We start from the raw sequence: 23828 nt of genomic DNA, 5'->3' as shown, positions 1-23828 counted from the left end.
TCATACATGCTTCTCACTGCCTTATGCATCGCCAAGAAAACTATCCTCATGAACTGGAAGGCCAAAAAGAATATAAGTATCACCCAATATCAGAATCACCTTATAGATTACATTAGCATGGAGAAAATGTCTGCTATAAAAAAAAACAATTTGACACAATTCCAATCTCTCTGGTTCTGCTTGTGGTGGGTTTCGGTCCGGTGGTGAACGTGCGGTGTGGGTCACGGTGTAGCCGTGGGTGGGGTCTGTGGTCTCCCTGGCAGCGGGGGGGATGGGGGCGGTTTGCGCCGGCTGGCATCTCTCCTGTGCAGCGCTGTTGTGGCTGTTGTGTGCCGCTAGTTAGATTGGTAGCGGGGTAGTGTTGGTTGGCTCACCTGTAGGTAATTATTGGCTTGCGTGCTTGTCGGGGGTTGGGGGCATCAGGTGCGGGCCTGGACTGGGCTGGTGTGAGGCTCTGTCCTGTGTGCATGCTGTGCATCCTGATAATTGCATTTCGGTTCTCTGAGGGGTCTGGCGACTGGTTGTTGGAGGGGTGGGGGACCGGGAAGAAGGGGTTGATGGGGTGGGTTGGGGGTGCGGGCTGGTCGGGGGGTATCTCCTCTGGAGTTTAGTGCCTGGACTGGATGCTTGGTGGTTGTGCGGGATCCTGTGTGGGGAGGGATTGTGCTTTGGTGTGTGTCGATGGTTGCTTTGCGGTCGCGTCGCGGCCCTCTGGATTGTGGTCGTGTTGAGTCCTAAGGGCTGGGTGCATCTGCTGACTCCCTAGGGCTGAGGGGCTGTTGCTGCTGTCGCGGGGTGATTGCTGTCTCTTTTCTTTGGGGACGGTGGGGGTGTGTGTGTGGGGTGCTTCGCTGCTAGGGAGGGAAGGGTCTTCTGGCCTGACCTGGCCTGAGTGACATTGCCTCCTGGGTGTGTGCTGCTCCGGACATGCTCCCTTGTAGGGGGGGGGGGTTGTGCCAGCTCCGATGGCCTGGTGGTGCTCTGAGTGCTCCTGATTGTGAGGGAACGGTGAGGTGGGGGGGGTGGCAGAGGGGCTGCCGGAGGGGCCCCGGCGAGGACGGGGGATTGTTGGACTTTGGGTTGGGGCTGCACTGACCTGCCTCGGGGGTGTGTGGGGGTCTGGGGCTCGGGGCCTTGGAGCCTCTGGGTCTGGCCCGTGTTGTTGGGGTAGGTTTTGGTGCTCCTCCTTGGGGGTGCTGGGCCCCCGTCCAGGGATGAGATCGGCCTCGGGGGCTGCTGGCACTTCCTGCACTCTGGGGAGGGATGCCTCTGGCTGGGCTGGGGGACCGTTGGCCTGGTTCTCCCGCGTTATCGCTCCCTGGTGGCAGGGAGCTTCCCGGCACGGCTTTCTGCTGTTCTTCCTTGGGGTGGGGTACAGCTTCCCCCCGGACATGCGGTCTAGGGTCCTTTGCGCTTTGGGGGGTCGCAGGGTGCCCTGGCTTCTGGGGGTGGGGGTCTCTGCGCGGGTTGATCCGGTTGCGGTTTGGAGGGCTGCGGTGGGATTGTGGGGCAATTGTCGATGCATCTTGATGCATTGTGCTTTTTCCCTGGGCAGGGTCTCTGAATGGCTGCTGGGCGTTTAGTTTGTGCATTGGAGTCCGGGGAAGGCATTTCCTCGTTGGCTTGGAGGGACCAGTTTGCGTACCTGTTTTGCTTCGTTGGCCTCGGATCCATGCTTCCCCATTTTTCTATCGGCCAGTTGTTGGACCCCTCTGGATACTGAGGTATATAGTTAGTTTTCGGGATGTGCAGTGTGGGTGCGGGGCAGGGCTGTGCTCCGGTTTGTGCCTGGATTTCTCGGCCCTTGACGGGTGGGTGGGTTGGTGGTGGCATGCAGCTGAGCTAGTTGATTTTGCCTCGTTGCTGGTTTGGCTGGTGTTTCACGGTGGCCGGGGGGCGTGCTGGGCATTAGGGATGTCGGCTGGCGGCCTTAGTTTTTTCCGGCGGTTGGGGGGACGGCGGACTTTTATTGGCGGGTACACGGTGACCTGTGTGGCACGTTTGCTGCCGGGCTGGGACTTGCTGCTGGTGTTTCTCTCCGCTGGCTTTCGCTGTCGTGTTGTTACGCTTGCTCGCCGTGCTCGCGCAGTGTGCACGTTGGGCTCGTCACTTGTGCATTGGTGTTGATGATTGCGTGGCATTTGGGCATTTTGGTTGTTCACTGCGCGGCGGTGGGGTGCTGGGTGTGGGGGGGAGCACTGGTCTATGTTGTGTGCACACCGCGGTTGGTCCGGGCGCTGCGCTTCCGCAGGTTACGCTTCTTGCGTTCCGTCTGCATTACGTTGTCAACTGGCATTTGGGTCGGGGTCTTCCTTGTTTGCATCACGGTGCATCTGGGAGTCTTTTTTTTCCCCCCCCTTTCTCCCACCCCTATTGGCTACTGGGGTTCTTGCCTGCCTGTTGCTGGGGTAAGTGTGGCACAGTTGTGGCGTCCCACTCTCACTAACAACTACATTCTCTAATAGGCGCACACACGTACACACCCACACACCCATATGCATACAGTCTCATACATAGACACAAACAAATTTAGGTTGTCCCTGGTAGAATTATTCTTGATGCTTTTCTTTCAGTTACTTAATTAAATGAATTGTTATTATTCCAGCTCTCGTGGCTGTGCTGTGTTGCTTATTTAGTGTGCTGGACTGTTTGTTTTCATTTTTCTCTTAGTTGTCTTACTATGTCAGCTGTTTATTGCTGCTGTTCGGCTGGTTGTCTTTTACTATTATTTTTATTGTTTGTTTTTGTGTTTTTGTTTTTCTCCTCCCCAAGCCCCCCTCTCTGTTCTATTGCAGGTTTCGTTGCTTTCTGCAATTGGTGTTTCCCACTGCTTTTCCCTGTTGTCCCCACCTTCCATCCCCCTTTCCCCCTTCTCTCACAGGTCTTGTCCTTTCTCTGTGCTGTCTGTTTGTACTCCCTCATCCCCGTGTCTGCCCCCCTGTCCGGCCCGGTGACAAATCAATACATAATTAAATAAATAATAAAACAGACAAAAGGAGCATATTAATGCTCTTGTTAAAGTAAAATCTGTCTGGCACAATATGGTATCCAGGTCATCATACTCTATACCAGGCTGCTGGGCAGGACAGGTTTAAAAAAACATATTATACTATTGTAAAGTAGGAGGGATTCAAAAGGGTACATTTGCTATCGTCATTGGGCGCATCGGTCAGAATGCGTAGAAGGAAGCCAGGAAACTATGAATATCCTCTGAAAAATGTTTTAGTTCTTCCAATTCAGATGAGGCATTTGTCAACATAATGAGGGAAAAGAAAGACAGGAGTTGTTCGATCTGAAAGAAAGCAGACATAAGATTAGAAACTAAACTCACATGTCCATTTCAAGGAAATAAGAAGAGACAGACATCTAAACTAAGTTTTCATAAACATAGGATAAAACTAAAGAGTAAATTAAACTTCTCTTACCAGAACTGCCGCCCCATGTGGAAGTGAAAGAGTGAGTGAAAGGGAGTGCAGTCCTTAAATAGTGTGAACTAACAGGTGAACTCAATCAACTCAATTAGGAGGAATGAAAGGTGGAAGTGGGAGCCAATCAGTGATAAGAACAGGAACTAAAGGAAGTGAGGTAAAGGAAGTGTACAAAATAAAGATAAATTGAGGATCTTCACTACAACTATAGTACAGTCAATAAAGTGGAAATATGTTATTCTTATATTTTTTCTTAGTCGCTTTGGTACATTTCTAGAATCATCCTTAACATTTGCAAAACTATTTGTATTGGTAAATTATGGCTAAAGTTTGGATGACAATGAATGAAAATGCACAAGGCTGCACTTTTTCTGTCTGGCATAGATCAATTTCAACAATACAGAGTTACAGTAAACATTGCAAGAGATTGGACAGGATTCACAGTTACACTTTTACTGTATACACTGTAATCTGTTGATAGAGCATGTCATAGTGATGCAAAAAATAAAAAACAAGACTATTTTACAGCACTGCATTGCATAATGGAAAGAGTTACAAAATAAGAAAGGGAAACATGGAAACACCCCCTCAGGTTGACATTCCTGTCTATTGGGCCACAGATTCTTATTCACAGCACAATAGATCTTCATCAATTTACTGTAGGACATAGGACAATTGTACATAATAATTTGCAATTTGAAAAGACTGAGAAATTGCTTTTACATATGATGTGCACAAGAGACTAGATGATGTGAAGGCTGAACAAGTAGAATTTCAATTCTGATCTGAGAAATGTACCAAAGTGACTGAGAACAGCTGTATGCTAAAATGAAATACTGATTTATATGAAAAAATCAGTCACATTTAGAATATAAAAGTTCATAAAATATACCTAATGCTTCCTGTTGTTAGTGTTTTGTAGGTCAGTGTGTTATGAGTGAGATTGTATGCTTTCTATGTGAGAACTGTCACCAGTGTTTTGGTTGAACGAGTTTATTTTGAGACTTGTATGAAGTGTTTTGGTGGTTTGAGTGACTTTTGGAGGTGAGATTACAGTTTTTTACAGTCGCTAGGACACATTTCCCAATACTTAGGTCACTTTTTCAAAACTCTTCACACAGTTCTCCAAACCAACTTTCAGCTCGGCACAGCAGCTCATTTCACTTTCAAAATGCACTAAAACTACCAAATCACTTCATACATGTCTCAAATCAACTCATTCTTCCAGAACACTAGCAAAGGTTGACAGACAACAAACACACTTTGTCACCCACAAAACAATGACCTAAAAAACACTAACAACAGGTAGCATTATACAATGTTTTCTTGTGTAAAACAAGGACACATCTCTGTTTATAATTCACTGCAATATAGGTTACTGGAATGAATCAGACATGATGCAGAATGCTTCAATATATTTTATGTCTTTTATTAATTTTTATTTTTTTACACTGAGTAATTCCAAAATACAAGAATTTGTATATACACCATCCACTGATGCAGATACAATAGTAATGCTAATTTAGTCGGTCTTCTCCATTTGGCCACAGGTTCTCATCCACATCACATCTTATGTCATCTAGGGCAATACACCTAGGAAAGAATCTTCTGGCATGCCTGATCCATCCCTGGCAATCTTCTGCTGATATGTCCAGGCATCCAGCATTCATTGCGTCTAGGAGGGACATTTGATCATGTGGATGGTGGTCATAAACTTTCCACCTCCATGAGGAAAAGAATTCCTCTATGGGGTTGAGGAAAGGAGAGAAAGGTGGGAGAAAAAGTGACACCATTCTGGGATGGGCTGCAAACCACTCGGTGACTGCACGGGAGTGGTGAAATGCCACATTGTCTCATACAATTATAAATGTTGGCTGATTTTTTCTCTCTCCATCCCTTTCCTCACCTAGCACAACCCTTCCATAGAGATCATGCTTGAACGCAAGGAGATGTTCAGTGTTGTTTGGCCCAATTAGTGGTTTGTGTAACAGCAGTCCATCAGTGGATATTGCTGCGCACATTGTGATGTTGGCACCCCTCTTGTCCGGGACATCCACTGTGGCTCTCTTCCCAATCACATTCCTTCCTCGTCGCCGTGTTCTGGCCAAGTTGAAACCCGCCTCATCCACAAAGATGAAAATGTGGGGTGTTTGCCTGCCTTCAATCTCCATGACTCTCTAAAATAAATCCACAAGGCAACATAAGCTGTTACAGTAGTAAACATTACCTAAGAAGTTGGTTTTGTTCAAAAACAGTTCTGTATTTTATTGTGATCTTACCTGGACATATTGGTTCCTGAGTTGCTTGACATGTTCACAGTTCCTCTCAAAAGGCACAGTGTACAACTGTTTCATCCTTACCTGATGTTTTTTCAGGACTTTAGAAATAGTTGTTATGCTTACACTGTGAATATTTGCTAAAGTAATGTTGTCTGCCAAGACTCTGTCTTGAATCTCAGTGAGTTTTATGCCATTGTTTCTGATGACCATATCAACAATGGCAGTTTCCTGCACATCAGTGAACATCCTTTCTCTCCCACCTGTGTGAGGTAACCGTTGAGTCCTAGGCAGAAATGCAAAAGCAATTACACACAAGTCTATTTACTTCTGTAATGTGCAACTCAGTCAAATGCCCTTGCGGAATATAAGTAACCTGTTGGTTTGCCGGAAAACTCTAACAATAGATGCCACTGTTGAGCATTGCAGATTTGGCTGCACTCTCTGACCAGCCTCTCTCATTGAGAGACCATGATTTACTACATGATCAGTTACAGTAGCTTTGATCTCATCTGAGACTACAGCTCTTGATCTTCCTCTTATTCTTCTTCCACCACGCATACGTATTCCTCGCCCCCTCCCAGCCACTCTTCTTCCTCTTTCAGCCACTTTTCTATTTCTGGCTGGGTCCATGTTTACATCACAATGCAAAACTACTGAGCAGTTGTCTCTTTTTGTAATGAAATTGAAAGAGTAACACCTGTGTAGATGTTCATCTACAATGAGAATCAGCTGTGGTTGGTCCAATTGTTTTTATAGCATTTAATTTTAGGATTTACAATATATTTCATTAAAATATTACTGTAGAATTTTAGCAAATTGCTGTCTTATTCAGTTTTGTATTATGTTATTGTTTTGAACTTAACAGTTTAACAGTTTTGAAAACAGTATGTAAGCATGTGCAAATTGGCCTGTAAGTACACAGAGTTTTGGCGGTTGTTGTGTCGAAGTGAGAAAAGAATTAATGTAATTTGAAAGATGTAGTCATTGAATGCATTTTGTGCCAAAGCAATGATAATTGATCCTCAGTTTGGCTCACATATACTTCTGTTGTGCTCACTGTGTGAAGAGTTTTGAAAAAGTGACCTATTGGGAAACGTGTCCTAGCGCCAAGATGCATGTTGGTAATGCAGACTGTGTATAGAGTTTTGAAAAAGTGGCTTGAGTTTTGACCATTGCATCTTAGCAATTGAAAAAAACTGTAATATTAGCCTATTATTATTATTATTATTATTAATATTATTATTATTAATTAATATTATTATTAATAAAAATAATAATCTTAAATCCTGTAACAGAATTCCTCAGTAAAAGTCAAAATTACACGACAACAACATTTCGTTTTTTACAGATGTAGGCTAATATTCATATATTTCTTTAATTTACCAATGAGCATTATTAAACATAGCCTACTAAAAGTTGAATGCAGACAGTGCATTTTAGTCTGATAGTATCCCGGAAGTGTTGGGACTTTGGCGTGAGGTTTTCAAGCCAAAAAAAGAAAAGCGGATTACGTCAGCGTCCAGTCGTCCAGTTGCATGCAGATCGGTCGACCCTCACGGTAAGTAGCACTGAGACTTGGCATAAAGCGAACAATTAGTAATCAACCACACGTAGACCTGGGTCGGGTTTATTCAGTGACAGCAGCATTATTAATAACGTTAGTTAGCCTGCTGACCATTTATGTGACCATGAGCCCCGATACATGCAGACCATGTCTTGTTTGTTGGTTATAACACGAGTTCAGCTTTCCTAATGTGTCTCGTCAATTCGGCTCGCACACGAGCGGCTCTCTAAATATATTTAAACTAGAAAGTGTTACGCGATCACACCAGCCGCGACGGAAAATTAGTGCATGGTGCAATGGATTGAATGACATGATGTGTGAGTTTGGCGCGCGCACGCACGCACACACACACACACACACACACACGTGAAAACAATCAGTGCTCCCCATTCACATGTTGAGTATTTGTAACATTTCAATAGTTTTTTAGTTGAGATTCAACAATTCTGTTTAACAAATAAAACCGTTCTGATATCACACCACTGTGGTGAAGGTGTGGCTCATGTTAGTGTAGGCTATTCATTATAATTTCACATAGGCTAATAGTAGGCCAAACTATACCAATTGGCTAATATTATTTCCAGTTGGACGTTTTTGTGGGTTGTTTTCATTTATTAAATCCTTGTGCAAGAAAATGTGTACATGGTAGATAGTCTCCGATTTGTGAATGCTAAGTACTAATGAGTCAACAATCATAACCATTCATGCAAACAACAAGTTCAACATTTTAAAAGTTTGCTGTAGCTCGTTAACCATTGTTTTTAAATTGCCTGCCCCAACCAGGCTGTGATTGGTACCCCTTTAAGCACTGGTATAGATACAAACCTTTTTCTGCAATGACTTTTAGAAAATATTTGTTTATTTACTCTGTCTTTTATGTTACAGGTACTGCTTTTTTTAAAACTAGTGTCTACATCAAGTGTCACATCTTGTCTCCCCACATTTCCTTCTCAGGTGATTGACATGTTGCCAGTGCTGGTGGTCCACGGAGGGGCGGGTCATATCCCAAAGGAGCGGTCAGAGAAGTCCACTTCGGGGGTGTGCTCAGCAGCCCGAGCAGGGTATGTTATACTCCAGGGAGGGGGCAGCAGCATGGACGCTGTGGTAGAGGCTGTGACCCAGCTGGAGAATAACCCCGCCTTTAATGCAGGTATTGTAAAAACACACACACACACTACTGTATGTTAGAATAGAATAGAAAAACTTTATTAATCCCCAATTGGGAAACTCAATTGCCACCAGCATACATCACACAACATACAGTATAGACAGAAAGGACAACCAGTATGTACAAACAAGACAAAAGAAAACAACAAAACAATGCACCCATTTAAAGCCTTTAGAAACCTGATTAGAGCTGACAGTTTTTTTAAATGTGACCAGCTGAAAAGCTTAAAGACAAAAATCAGAAATATTCATTAAAGAGGTGGTATTATGCTTTTTGGCTTTTTCCCCTCTCCTTTATTGAGTCTATCTTGAGTTTATCTCTCTCTTGTGCATGTAACAGGTTTGCAAAGTGAAAAAGCCCAAAGTGTGTATACTATCTGCAATGGAAAACAGAGCAGGTCCGAGTAGAGTCGAGTCTATCGATTTGCGCTGTGGTAGCTTTTTTCAGCAAGGCAGCATAGATCGTCAGAACACCGGCAACAGTTCAACGTTTAGTCCTAAAAGACGATGCAACTCTGACTCTGTTTGTGATCGTGAATTTCCATGCACAACCTGTAAGTATGCTTTATTGTGAATTTTATATTTAAAATAAACACGGCAATGTAACTTCACAGACTGTTCAAGTGCGGAGTTGTTGTAAACGTTGGCTAACACAGCTAAACTTATAGCTATAATGCTAACGTTACACCCGATGTGAAAGCTACTGAGCAAACGTTGAAATTGTTTGGCCAATTTTTATGTAAAATTGAGTTGAAATATGGTGATTTTTGTAGTGGTTTATGGTAAGATGTGGAACAATGATGTTGTGGACTTGAGAGTAACTTATACCATCTGCTAGGTTACAGTCTGAAGCGGCTTTGATTTGGATCACACTACCTTGTTTCTTACGACCCGCCCTTCTCTGCTTCTGATTGGCTAGTAGTCCTTACCTGGGAACTGCGCTTGTGCAACTCCCAACAAAGATTTTGTACAAGTAAGATGCATCACTCTGTAGCTCAAGAGCGGAGCGTACAACACACAGGGTGAAAAGAGGAGCTGCAGCAATGTGCAGTATGAGAAAAATATGGTGTTTTTTGAAAATGAAACCATGTAAACCTGTTCTGGTACAACCCCTAAATAAGATTTTGAGAGCCGTTCAGTAGAACACCGACGAGGCATCTTAAATCGGCCACTAAAGGAACTACTAAGTGTCTTAAGGACACTGTTGAGTGGGTGGTCTACAAGATCCATGATATTCTCCAGTTTGGCACTTGTTCTCTCTTCTAAAGTGACCTTGAGTGACTCAGGGGGAAGGCCGATCACAAAGCCAGCCTTTTTAATCAACTTATTAATCCTATTTTTATCCTCTACAGTAATGCTGCCTCCCCAGCTAAGCACAGAATAAAATATAGTTCCTTGATAAAAGGTATAAAGCAGATTTCTGCTCACATCAAAGGATCTTAATTTCCTTAGGAAAAATAGCCTTGACTGGGCCTTCTTAAAAACAAGCGGTGTAGAGTGTGAATAAAAAAGGGGATAAAATGTGCCCTGTGGTGCTCCTGTTTTAGTTAAAATAGTGTCAGATATTTTGTTATCAAATCTGACAAACTGAGGTAATCTAAAATCCAAGCAATAGTGGTGTTGTGTGATTTTTAAAATGAATTAATTTGAGGGTAAAAATGTGTGGTTTAATGTTAACCAGAGGCAGCATAATATCACTTTTCCCACACATACTGCATTGTTCCTCCATCTGGACTTTCGACGAGGTGCACATTTTGTCATTTGTTTTTCTTACTCTTTTCACATGTTTATTTACAGCATTAAACGTTGAAATGTATATTGTAAGGCTGTATATTAACTTATTGGGAGAAAACTGGTAGTTGTATGTAAAATCAGACATTGACCAAAATTGGCCAAAATGGCATGATACTCTTTTCGGTGCAAAGCTTCACTTGTGAGATTGACTGTCGAATCAGGCTCCGCCCATCGAAGCATCGAATCTTCGACTATTCTGGGCCCCAAAATCTTCAATACTGAATTACCTGAAATTGTTGAACATTACTCACTTAATTTCCTGCATTCTGATGAAATTGTCTGCACCAATGAATGGTGGAAATGTTTTTAATTTATATAAAGGGAAACACAAAATTCAGGTGGCAGGGGACATTTCTATATATAAAAGTATAACAGAATATAACACAGTAAGGCTTTTAGTCATTCTGTCTTGCTTTCTGATATGTTTCTGCTGTTGTTCTGATGTTCCATTTCTTATTCAACATCATCCCTGCTGAGTCGACACACATGCAGGCATGAGTTAGTCTTTCCTCCGCTCCTCTTTAATAGCTCCTCAGCGGGTTTTTTGCTCTGGTTCAAAACTTTCTGCACATTTAGAATCTCTCCCATATATCTGTGTTCTCTGACATGTCCAGTAAAAAGCTGTAATATTACAAGAATAAGGTCATCATTTAATGAGAAATAATGCGAATGAGTTTTTAACTCTACCTGCCCTATACTGTGCTGTACATAACTTTATTGCTCCGCTGTTATAATCTCCATCAGACAGTTTGGAAACCAAAACTAACATTTCTAACCAGGCATAAATGTCATCACAAATCCACACTCATTTTAACTTCAGCACCTCTGATAAAGTGCAGCTCACAGTCCCAAACAGAGTCTGCACTTCAGTTTTTAGATGTTTATATCTCAAAACTCTACCACTCAGATCATCAGACTGAGACCATTCGAACACACATGCAATGCTGACAACAGGAGTAAGTCGTCAATGTAAGATTTCCCGGCTGTTTTGTCCTGCTGTTAATTGTCAACTTGACCAGCGGCAGTGATAATATAGCAAGCTTTTATTTAATAACAGCAAGCAGGAGAATCCATTATTGAAAGATGGATGTGTTTATTTTTGTGCTGTTTGCTTTCTGAGTGAACATGCTATCAACTGTTTTTTGTAGGCTATACGGGTGACTTTCATTGATATAGCTTATGTTGAGGGCCTACTTTTGATAGGATTGTTGATTGAATGTAAAGATAATCATTTGAAAATTTTAAACTGTTCAGATAGGCTACTTTAATAGTCAGTCCTAAATGTTAGTATTTTATGGATCCATGTATGTATTATCCCTGAGCAAGACACTTCCCCACTACCCCTCGTTGCTCCAGAGGCGTGCAAATGACAATTGTAACAATTGTAAATGTGTCGCTTTGGATAAAAGCGTCAGCTAAATGATTAAATGTTGTGGACAACTTTTTTCCCAGATGAACATAGTGGCCAAATTAGGGCTCAACGTTAAACTTTTTTGCAACTGGGCCAGTGGGTTTGAGACTTACTGTCCCTCCCTCCAAATGTTATGTATCGGTGTCAACAAAACCAAAGACTTATAAGTTATGTTACTCTCTTTTTATTTTAATTATATACTAACAGACTCAAAAATGACATGCACTCTCTTAGCTCTCTCACCTTACGCTGCTTACTGGTTTATTTCCACCTGAATAGGGCTATGAACGCATTATGAAAGTGTTTACTGAGGTAATAATTCAGCTGAAAAATAGGGTCATTATGCCGTTATTTCTAATGGAACCAGGCTTCTTTTTGCAACCAGCGAACTCGTCCCCTGCTGGCCATTAGAGAGAATGCAGGTTTCTCTTTCAGACCCAGAGGTTGCCGCTTGATTGAGATTAGAGAAATAACATTTGACATCCAATTGTCATGTAACTACAACGATTGGACAATGGTGCGCACCATGAGCTGCAAAACAACTGCAGGATGTTGAGCTTGTAATGTGAATTTTTTTTATTTTTTTTTTTATTTTTTTTTCAATACTAATGTTTTTGATCTGGCCCGATCAGGCCAGTAGGTTGCTAGTTCAACAGTCCTGACGTTACTTTACAGGCCACCGTTATTGTTGAGCCCTGGGCCAAATCTATACCTGGTTTGATACCCGTTACAGCAACAAATAGGTCTGGTGGTTTGTGTAAACAGGTTGACCTGGGATGGAGTCAAACTCTTGAATGAATTATTTGGCCAGTCATAGCTTAGATTTAGCAAAAACACCAAATGTGCCTGTGCGCATTCATACATGTAGTAATACAGTTAAAATGGGATTGCAAGTCGATTTTAAGGAGGGTCCCCCTAAATGTTCTGCCTGTGCCCCTAATATTTTCAGTTATGCTCCTAGTGAAAAAACTCATCACAACTGTCTGGACACAGTGCATGAGTGGGTTCACTCGATTACTGTCACAGCATACGCCGGTGTTTCATCAGCTGGGCCTAGTTGATTCAATCCGCGAGTCAACGTTATCAGTTATACATCTGTTTTTCACTGCGTGAGAAAATTGATTGGAAAATATCAACTGAGTGAGTCTCGCGAGACAGCTGTTAACATGACCCGAAATCTTGTCACGTTTTGATCCAATCGTCGCACTCTTCCGCCTAACCATAGTCTTTTAAGGGTTTCATCTAGTCTATATTTTCCCTCTTTAAGTCTTAGACTCAGTAAGTTAGGCTTTAATTCCTTTTTGTTATAATAGTCTTGAGCAGTCCCCTCATCATAGTGTTCCTTTGAGTATTTCATTTTGAGAAGATATACCATTGTTTTGAATGCAGTGTTTGCTTTTGCAAGATATTTTTGGTGTTTTGTGTGTGAGCATTTGTATTTAGAGTTTTAAGAAAATGAGCCATGCTTTCAGAAAATGTGTGTGAGCAATGGAAGGAAAACTGTAATGGTTCCTAAATATACTAACTAACTAGCGCCACCATCGGGCAAAACTGCGTGAGCTGTCCTCTAGCTCAACCCACAGGCCAAACACAAAAGATTCTTTGTCCCCAGAGTCAAGATCATTTCTCAAATCAAATTTCAGGGTGTGGGTCAGTGCTGAACATCAAAGGAGAGGTGGAGATGGATGCCATCGTGATGGATGGGAAAACACTGGGTAGTGGTGCCGTTTCTGCCGTACGCAACATAGCCAACCCTATCCAGCTAGCAAGACTGGTTATGGACAAGGTGCGTACATTTAACAATGGGATGGTCAAGGCATACAAATGTATACGTACACTGAGTGCTTTCTGAGTACAAATATGTTTTGTTATAGTTTATAGATGTGTTTTATAGATGTATAGAACTTTGCTCTCTATTTCAGACGACTCATGCATGTCTGACAGCAGAGGGTGCCAGTCAGTTCGCCCGTGCCATGGGTGTCCCTGAGGTACCCCAAGAGTCCCTGATCACTGAGTACTCTCGCATGCGCTGGAAGAAGAACCTGGCACCTGACGCCAACCCTGTGGAGTGCCATATGTGAGATATTGTTTTAAGATGGTTTGCGTTGTTCCACAAATACTATAATCCATTAGAAAGGAGAGATGCTGAGACATGAGTCCTTGCAGCTTTGTTACTCAATTCTGACTACTGCTAGTTTGTATTGACTCAGAAACAAGTCAAAAGTCCATAGAAACTTCTCAAACCAGTCGTGCTGTATAATCCACTTGTTTGCTGTTGATCCATCCGTCTGATGGATGTGAGTCAGCTATGCGAGGAAGAGACATGTGGATGGTAGAATTGTATTACCAAAGAGGACGTCCAAAATCTCTCCAGCATCATTTTAAGGAGACTGCTATTACTTAGGAGGTCCAGGAATCAATCCCTTTACTGTCTCATCAGATCAGATGACCAGTCACTAAACAGATTCTCATAGGATACACCTGGACTTCCTTGTTTGAAAGTCCTCTTCAAGCTCCTCGCTCCTCTTCTCCTCAGAGAGGCATTTAAGTGACTGGAACATCCCTTTCAGTTTCTCCACGACATAACTAAATGCACTGCTGCGGTAATTGCCTCCTCATATCGTAGATCTTCCTGAAGTAAAGATTTAAATGAAAAGTGAGGATTTTTTGGAACATACAGAGCACATCAAACAGCAAGTTGGATTATGCAGCAGGAGTAGTTCGAGAAACTTCTATGGATGTTTGGACATTTTTTTTTGTTTTTGTTTGTTTGGTTTTTTTTGCTGTGACTCTGGGTCATCATTGGAATTCATTGTTACAGCTGTGAGTCCCAGCTGACTAAAGCTGCATCCTCCACAAAAGAGCAAGCTACATACTTCTCAGAGCCTACAAACAGTGATGAGCTGAAAGAAAGACAGAGAGATTTATTTGGTGGTGTTCCTTAACCAAGTTTAGCTAGTTATAATTTGGTGGCCAGGATAGTGTAAAAACTAAATACACCTTTTAGTGATCTTTTGAATAAAATAAAGTAAAATTCTGCTGTTCCTGTATGTTGTGTAGGGGAAAGATGGGCACCGTTGGAGCAGTGGCATTGGATAGTGAAGGCAACATAGCCTGTGCGACCTCCACTGGTGGGATGCTGAACAAGATGGAGGGACGGGTGGGTGACACACCGTGCATAGGTCAGTCATCACACATAAAGTTTATAGAATTATATGCCTTTTTATAAAGTTTTGTTCAGTAGAAAACCAGTTGACTCTAGAAAATGCATTTATAGCAGAAAATGTGTGTGAATGCTGACTGCTGAAATAAATTTCAAAGCACTGCCTAAAATGCAGAAATGTGAAATTAATTCAGACCAGATTTTTCTTTCTTAAAGGTACAATGTGTAAGATTTGAGACTACTCTACCCCTTTCGAATTTATTCATATATTCATAAAAATAGAGGCAGCCTATAACATATCAGGTCATAACTGCTGTGAGCTAGTTAGCTCAGTTAGCCGTGCAGCTTACTTATCAGAGTGAGCACCAGAACTGGAGCCTGCAGAGCGAGCAGCAGAACCAGGCTCAGCAGCCTGCTAGTGACCGGGACCAAACACAGCCTCTGAGATGGACGGAGGCCGGTTTGACGATACGGAATATAGTATCGAGGTGATTTTGAGCAGGTCCGACCCCGGGGACGGCGAAGACATTGCAGGATTAGGCAGGGACATGGGAGGTGTGAAGCGGGGGAGGAGTAGGAGGGAGCTGGGGCATCAGAGAGGCAGCGACAGCATGTAGAGGCAGAATATTTTCACATCTAACTCTATGAATTAAGGGTTTATTTTAACCCTTTTGTTTTGTTCCTGTGGATTTTGAATAAAGTGTGTTTAATGATAAGTTAAAGGTGGGATATACGATTCCAAGTCAATCCACATCTTCTTGTCAAATTCAGCAAATACAGTACTTCCTCACGGTCTGCTAGCTTCCCATTTCAGAATGTGCGCAGAAAGAAATCAGGTGTTTGTACACTGCCCTGGCTCTGTAAATGGGAAACGACACTATTCCAGCCGTGATTTTTGTGTCAGGTAACGTAAATGACCTGCCAACAGACATTCAGCTTACTTTCATGCTGTTGTTGTGATGTTAGCTATAGTAGCAGGAGAGTTGTGAGAATCGCTGTTTGGAGCTGCTGTGCTGGCACATCCTTTTCTGCATGCTAACATTTGCTAACGTTATTTACATTACTTGCTGTGTCGTTGTTCGCTCTATATCATGGTATTTGTCTTGGTATTTCTCTAGAACTGAGTACTCTACCTTTAAGAAGGTAATTCAAAACTTGGTGGTTGTAGGTGTAAAAATATTTTTACTTTCTTGACATTTTGTGAGTTTATTTTGTTTGTTTATTAGACTAAAAAAGCTAAGAGACCTTGTATAACGTAGCAAACTTGCCGCTCGTACACATCTCCCATCTGAAAGTATTAGTACAGCCCAGGCCTTCCCCCTATCAGACTATCGCCACTTGAGATACAGTAAATAGTGGTATGATGAGACAGAACCTAACTTCAGAAGATAATTCTGCAACAGAATACATGGACTTGTACTGTCAGAACTGTCACTTCATGGGAAACAAACGGCCTGCATGTAGGCCAGAAGTCTAGAACAAAGAAACTGCGCCAGAATCCCTCAGCTCCATTAAATCGCACCTGAAAGTGACTTTTTAAGGGGGATTCAAACCCTGTATTCCTACTGGCCAAAGTTCCACAGGAGCAAGTTTAGGAGCCCCCTGTGGTAACGCCATGATATCAGCCCATAAAGAGAGAGCGCACCAGTTTCTCCTCGCCGTTCTATTGCAACCACCATTGCCACAGGAGGTAACCCATTTTCAGCACTTTATTTCCCTAGGGGAAGGTCTTAACTCACTAGATGAGTACAGACTGTTTTCTTTTGTTTTTGCTCAACACATTTTTTGATCCTGTGTTATTGCAACCTGAGTGTCATTGTTGTGATTTCTGTGGGAAATAACGTCCCGCCGCGTCCTGTTTATTGCTGTGTGCTTTGGTGTCTAGCAGGTTTAATATTTGGGTCGGTACCACCTGCTGGGCCTTCACTTGTGTTGTTCCTGACACAGTGTACAAAGCCAATAACTGTCCATTAACTCCGCTTCCGAATGAATGCTGTAAGTAATTGTGTTTTACCATGGTAATTAGGATTTAGTGGATCTTTGCTTGTGTTAGTTCCCGCCACTGTGTGCAGAACCAATAACTACATTTTATCAACACCAAAGTTCAGTACCTAGGTCGCTGAATGTGGGTTCGTTTTATGTAAGTAGCTACATTATTTTTACGATTATTGCGTGGCAGGCCACCCATGGGGTCTCCTCCTTGCATTCTTGTTGATTATTGTTTGCTTTTATTTTGCTTAGAATAGATGATAGGGATTTATTGGCTGAAGTTGTTGATCATCGATCTGTGCTAAAGTAAATAAATCCTGTTGTGCCTTTTAAAGAGCAGTTGGCTGAGTTAATTAATTAATTAATTTAGCTGACGCTTCAATCCAAAGCGACTTACTGTGTCAGATGTCTCTGGAGCAACTAGGGGTTAAGTGTGTCACGGTGAGGAATTGAACCCGGGTCTGCCACAACAAGGGCATGTGTCTTATCCACTTTTCTATCACCTCCCCATTTGTCAGCTTTCACTGCCCACCTCATGAATCTAAAATAGTGTTGAAATATTGGCAGTTATAGGTGGCGAAACCACAGTTTGAGACTGTTTTTCACATTTAGTTATTTGTCCCTGATCCCTGGGTGGTGCCCAGTATTTATTCATCTTTATTAATACTTTTTGGTAATATTAATAACTTTCTTTATGTTTCTTTGATAATAACCAAACCTGATCCTTCCAGATCTTAACACTGGTGATTTGATTTCTGGCCAATTCTTACACATTGTGCCTATTCTTAAAGGATTTTTATTTCACACCGGCTGGGAGTCAAACCGCTGACCCTACAATTCCCAGAAGGCGTGTGGACCTGTCGTATGCACTCTAACCACTGCCACTGAGTGTTCAGAATGTGTCAGTATTCACATTCACATTATTATTGTAGTCTGACAAAAACAATAGGATGTGTGTTTTGTTTTTTTTTAAGATTGACTCATTGTTCTCCGTCTTCACCAGTCTTGTCGACCTTTGACCAGTTGAAGTTTGACGTTTGGTTAGATGATAAACAAAACCTGCTTGGTTAATAGTTGACCATGAGGTCTGTGCTCTTGCTGCTCTTGCTGTTCTCTTGCTGTACAACAATGCTGACACATGTTGCATGGTGCAACTTCTGACATTGATGTAGAAAATTAAATTAATATTTAGTTTTGAATCTTGTCAAAAGAGCTTCCAATTGACAACCAGTTTACTGCCCAACTCATAGAGAGCCACAGCTCTGATTGGCTTATATTAATAACCTAATGGGGCATGAGAGAAGATAAGTACTAGTGTGACAGTGAATCCTATCAGAGTTGTTTTATACTGAGGTTTAGTACAGCCGCAAGTGGATTTTGGTTGCTACAGCTGCATCTAATCTTTCAATATCAGTAAATGAGTGATTAGACTGTCGCGAGTCAGTGGGCAAGTTAGTCGCACTCTCTGGAAAAGACGTCTGAATTCAGAAACAAAGGCTATCTCATAAAAGTCAATGAAAAAAGTTGAAACTTCAATTTAAAATGGAATTAATCATCATTTGGATGAAAGACTCAAACTCACAGAACATTGAAACAGAACAATCTAAATCACAGCTATAATTGACATTGGCTGTTCGTCCGTAAAAGCTTTTTTCAGTCCCTTTTCCTCAAAATAAACATCTTAATAAAATCGTTAAGTCCTAATTCGTGTATGATTTCAAGTGAATAAAATTGAATATTTATTGAAGATTTGTTAAATTGTTATTGAAAGAAATTATATTGCGATATATTGTTATTGTTTTATTGTCCAGCCCTCCATCGTCCACAGCTATTCCTTTCTGAACCTTTTTAATGAATCATCTTTTGTCTGTTGTGTAAACCTCAGTGTGCTGTAACTGCAGCCCCTCTTCCATAACAACGGTGCAAACTAACATCAGCACGTGAAATTAGAGTAATGTGACAAGAGCAAATCAGAGCTGAGATCAGACCGTCAAGTGTCAAAGTTTGCTTAAGTTAGTGAATGTCGCTACAGTGTATTTCAAGTGAAAAGGAACATTGCTCTTCCATCTAGTGAAATGAATGTGTAATTGCATCTTTATACCAACTGCTGCTCTGTAATACTTTGCACAGAAGGGGTTTGTCATAGAACTGTTGATTGAATTTTCTCAGTTGGGAGGTTTCAATATCTTGTTTACTGACTCTTTGAAGGTAAAAGAATATGTTGTAAGTTTTTCCCTATTTATCTCTAATTGTTTTTCCTATTTCCTCCATTTACTGCAGGATGTTTCAATTTCTATGTTACTGCAAATAAAAAACTTTGTGCCCTACGACAAGTTCATTTAAAACTATGCACATCAAAAATCAAATTGTTGATGTTTGATATTGTCACTGCCTTTCAAATAGCTTGTAAGGGCGACAGGATCATTTGATATTTTGTGTGTTTGAGGGTGTGGAGGTTATGCTGACAACAAGATAGGAGCAGTGTCAACTACAGGCCACGGAGAAGCCATCATGAAGGTTACTCTCGCCAGACTCATCCTGTTCCACATGGAGCAAGGTAACATACACGTGCACACACATGCACAAAGTATTTCTGCAAAGTAAATCATTCTTATATGTAATGCATGCAAAGATGGCGGAGTCATGTAGATACTGTTGTTAAGTGTGGCATCAACAATCTCAACCATTATATCATCACATCCAAGGGATTATAATATTCTGGGATTTTCCACCTGTAATTCAAGATTTTCAGGATTCAAAAGTCACTGCACCAAACAAAGTGGCTGTTTAAAGTTGTAGTTGATATGTACAGAGAGGTGGCGGGTGTTGGTTTGCTGTTGCATACATGTGGGACACAGGAAAGTAAATAAATAGTTTGAATCTCCATTCACTGAGGTGATTTGTTCTCTATCAGTGTTGCTACACTGACTTTCTGACATGTTAAACACTTCTTCCTGATTTATTTCTTCTCTCCTGTCTTCTCAGGTCAGTCAGTAAAGGCAGCCAATGAAAAGGCCCTGGCTTACATGAAGTCCAGAGTAGGTGGGATGGGTGGGGTGGTGACAGTGGACCCTCAGGGCCACTGGGATGCTTCCTTTTCCAGCTTGCAGATGGCCTGGGCTGCAGCCCAGAAAGATACCCTGCACTACGGCCTGTACACTGGGGAACACTTTACCCAGAGCATCGACTGAAGTCAAGAATATTAATACTACTTAATGTTAATAAAATGATAAAATACAGTTTAACAATATAGGTTTTCAACCATTTTAGTATTGATTAAATCTACATTCTACCCCAGGGTTAGAGGCAAAGTGCAAAGGGAGTGGTGAAACACACAATCCATGTTATTGATTGTGTGATAGGACTGTGAAGAAGTAAGTAAGGCTGTGCTGCAGGGGTCATTGTGGGCCATATACAGAAAAATAAGTCACACGCCGTCATCCCTCTTCGGTTCCACCATGTTTAATCAACTCCAGGTAAAAAAAATAAATAAAAATCGTCAACTAGTAATCCATCATTGTAGTTGTTCAAAATGACAGTGCATCTTGTGTTCAAACTAATGCCTTGATTCAACATGGCACGGTTCTATAAAGTTGCGTCTGCGACCCGGTTTTGTTCCATCCTCTGCGTGGCTTCATACCCCAGAAGCTGAGTGTTTTGCCTGACTGATTTTGTTGACTTGCACAGATTGTTTTAATTGGCTAATTTTTACATGATTATTGTGCTTCTACCATATGTAAGTAGGCTACGTAGTTAAATGGTTTGTTTTGTTTGTTTATATATGATCGGGGGTCTACACAGTGTTTTATTTTCAAAATTGACCGGATTGTCTTTGCCGTTTCTGCGTCTGACTTCCGGCCCGGCTCGATCTACTCCGTGCAGCTTGACTTCAGAAATAGACCAGGTGTAAATTCTCTGTAGCGATGGCAAGTTCAAATCTTTTTACTGACTCGAATCTTAAAATCTCGTTCATTAAAATGAACTAATCTTTTTTTGAGTCCCTTCTTCAGTTCTGACTGACTGGTAGGGAAACTCAGCTATTTAACCTCAGTGGGGTCGTTTGCCAGGACCATCTTCACCTCAGAGGTGAGAGGTTCAGACTCTGCCTCGGTGTCTCTAACGACTGTCGTTACAACAACCAGGAACACTAACGAACCAGCAGTATCAACGATCCTGGCAAACGACCCCACTGAGGTTAAATAGCTGAGTTTCCCTACCAGTCAGTCAGAACTGAAGAAGCCTCTCGGATGAGGGATGAAACGTCTTCTCGTATCTTCAACCAAGTCCAGTAGCCCTTGACTTTAACCTTCGTTGGATAACTATGCTGGTTATTACGGCGCTGCAGCCTTCAAGTGGGCAATTAAAAACCAGCGCAGTTCTCAAACATGGAGGGCTGCCTGGTTTGCCTTAATTGACAAAGTATAATGCACAAATTCACCTCTTGATCTTTCTCTATCATCGTTCTATAAAGCCTCATGGGGCCACAACCAAATTCAAACCATGTAAAAACCACAGAAATATGTTTATCAATATGCAATAGCCACTACTCCAGCTAAATCCGTCCATTTTCACAATCTTTCCAGAGTATACAACCAGACCAGCCATATACGTGTGTGTGTGTATATATAATTACTCTCATATCTATAAAGTGCTCATTCATATTGTAGCCTAACGTCCCTATCCATGAGTAACATCGATTTGCTGGGAATATATAAAAGTAATAAGCTTGACACACCATATAAATAAAACACACTATTAATAGAATTTAACAAATTTAATAATAATCTGAATAAAGCCACCAAGTTCTTAAAAGATTCTGGATTCTGCTGACAGAGAGAAACAAACAAGAGCACATCGCTCTCAAACACTGCCAGGTGATTCACCTGTCAAGAGCTGTGAAACAACAGCACGGCTCTGTTGACCACAGGGCTAATGTTAGTGTTGCTATGTGGCTGTGTTTTAATGTTTTAATGACCGCGTCCGTTTGTTTCGGAGATGAGACTACCTCTGAGGTAATTCGGCTCCCGGTAGAACCCTGCCAGGGCACTGAAGTGGAGCGGACCCAGACAACGCTCATCAGCTGTTAGCGGTAAACATTTAGCAGGACTAAAGTTACGGTACGGCTGTGTTAAAACTATAGCACAACGTCACTGCACTGTAATAACGTTATGCTTTATTAAATGTCACATAAAAAGATAAATAATGTCAGTCCAGTGACTGTTACTTGACAGCCGACCTGCCTCTCACTGTCCGTGCTGGCAGTAACTCGGCCTGCTGAATGAACGAAAGATTCAGAGGACCCATGTGAGCGGTGAACGAATACTTCATGTCTGCTCCACCGTAGCCGAGCTGTCACATGACATATGAACGACTCAAAGACCCATAGCTGAGAGTCGTGAACTAATCGATTCTGTTTCCTGTGCCGACGGAGCCCATGTAGCTGCCGTGTGACGAGTGAACGTAAGAGTCCAAGGCTATTCACGCATGCGTGAAAATGGACAAATTACTCCCAGACTACTCGTTCCTCCTGAGTGATATACAAGATTAGGTCAAATGAACGAAACGTTCTTTGAACGACGCAACACTAATTCTCCGCTCCTGAAACAGACTGTGGCACATCAGTTGTTCAAGATGATAGTGACATAGTGTTTAACTAGGATATGCAATGTAAATGTGCAATTTTTTAGAAATAAGTTATATTTTAGTTTATTTTTAATAATTCATTGGACCATTTAAAACTGGGAAGAAGGCCACAGTGTGCTTGCAGGCCACAGTTTGGCCACTGCTGCTCTACTGATTTGGCCCCATAAGGAAATGATCTTTTTATCTGTTTTTTAGCACATATCCTCAGCAAAGTGCTGCTTTTAGAGGAACTGTCTCTAGAAAACTTTGATTCATTAACCCAAATGTAGATTAAGATAATTTCTAATACACTGTAACCAAGTGGAAGCTATGAGGTCTATCTATAATTGCCCCCCAAACTAATAAACAATAATAAATTCTTCTATATTTTGTTGAAATTTCACCAATGTTGTACCTCAGCACCCTCATACTGAGACAAGTAGTGTGATTCCTCAATTGTCCTTTACATCCAAGGTCTTATTTACCTGATCTGTAAAGGATTAAGTTGGCAGATAGAGGACATTTTGGTAGATGACAGTAAATTTCACTTTTTGTACATTTCAAGCTTTTTTTTTTTACACAGCAAGTATTTTTAAATCAAATTCAAAATAAATATTTTTGTGTGATTTATGAATGTGTGAATTATAAATGACCTTTTGACCAAAATATGCAGAGAATAGATGAAAAATGACAGGTTTGTGTGTTTCTCATCTGATCATATCTATCTTGTGTGGAATGAAATACTTAATGATTGTCAGTGCTGAAGCTTTGTGTTGGGAAAACACTGATTCTTGACAATAAATGCGTTTAATCAGTGACCATTGTGAGTTTCATGCTTCATTTAATCAGAAAGTCTGCAGAGGTGCACTGATGTGTTAAGCTCTCACTGTGTGTGCTAACCTTTTGGATCCACTAGATGGTAATCTTTCAACAAAAATCAACACTGAAACTGACTTCTCTGAGGATGACTCTTTTTCTCTGAAACCCTGAGTACTTTTGTTTTGTTCTTTTGCTTTATATTAAAAAAGATTTTAAAAATCTAGATGTGTGTGAACCTTCATTAAGATTTACAGTCTAAACATAACTCAGTCACCTATCTGCATTGTTACTGGATACTTCTGAACTCTGTGTCCAGAGGCAGTACGGTATGTAATCAGATTCATCTTTGCTGTGCAGTATTATAAATATAGCCTTGGTGCTGAGGAAGAGAATCAGCTTCTATTTATATTTTTCCTTGAGCTACAGCCCACAGCAGGCCTATATTGTTGAGAGACTTTAGGTTGCTTTTGTTAAACCATCTTCTTGTTTTCATGGAGACAGGAGACAAAGTCTCCTCTTTCAGTTTGGACTGTCTCAGCAGACTTGTTTTCCTCTGCATCACAGATTCCTGCAGTGTGTGTGTGTGTGTGTG

General features: G+C 41.6%; 1 protein-coding gene across 4 annotated transcripts; it reads left to right on the top strand.

The window, feature by feature from the left end:
* Positions 1-7194: 7194 nt before the first annotated feature.
* Positions 7195-20045, top strand: asrgl1 (asparaginase and isoaspartyl peptidase 1). Of its 4 annotated transcripts, none has more exons than XM_046048732.1 (7): positions 7195-7265; positions 8226-8421; positions 13287-13429; positions 13566-13720; positions 14704-14825; positions 19242-19352; positions 19781-20045. In XM_046048732.1, exons 2-7 carry the CDS (start codon positions 8235-8237, stop codon positions 19984-19986), a joined length of 924 nt encoding a protein of 307 aa, XP_045904688.1. In that variant the 5' UTR covers positions 7195-7265; positions 8226-8234; the 3' UTR covers positions 19987-20045. The 4 variants fall into 4 exon arrangements, with proteins under 4 accessions (XP_045904688.1, XP_045904687.1, XP_045904689.1 ...); XM_046048731.1 differs by lacking the exon at positions 7195-7265 and adding an exon at positions 7336-7588; XM_046048733.1 differs by lacking the exon at positions 7195-7265 and adding an exon at positions 7751-7775.
* The last annotated feature ends 3783 nt before the right edge of the window (positions 20046-23828 follow it).

This window comes from Micropterus dolomieu, linkage group LG05 (genome assembly GCF_021292245.1).
Source record: "Micropterus dolomieu isolate WLL.071019.BEF.003 ecotype Adirondacks linkage group LG05, ASM2129224v1, whole genome shotgun sequence".
NCBI lineage: Eukaryota > Metazoa > Chordata > Actinopteri > Centrarchiformes > Centrarchidae > Micropterus > Micropterus dolomieu.
Note: the sequence above shows the minus strand (reverse complement) of the source record. Positions and strands in the feature narration are given on the sequence as shown.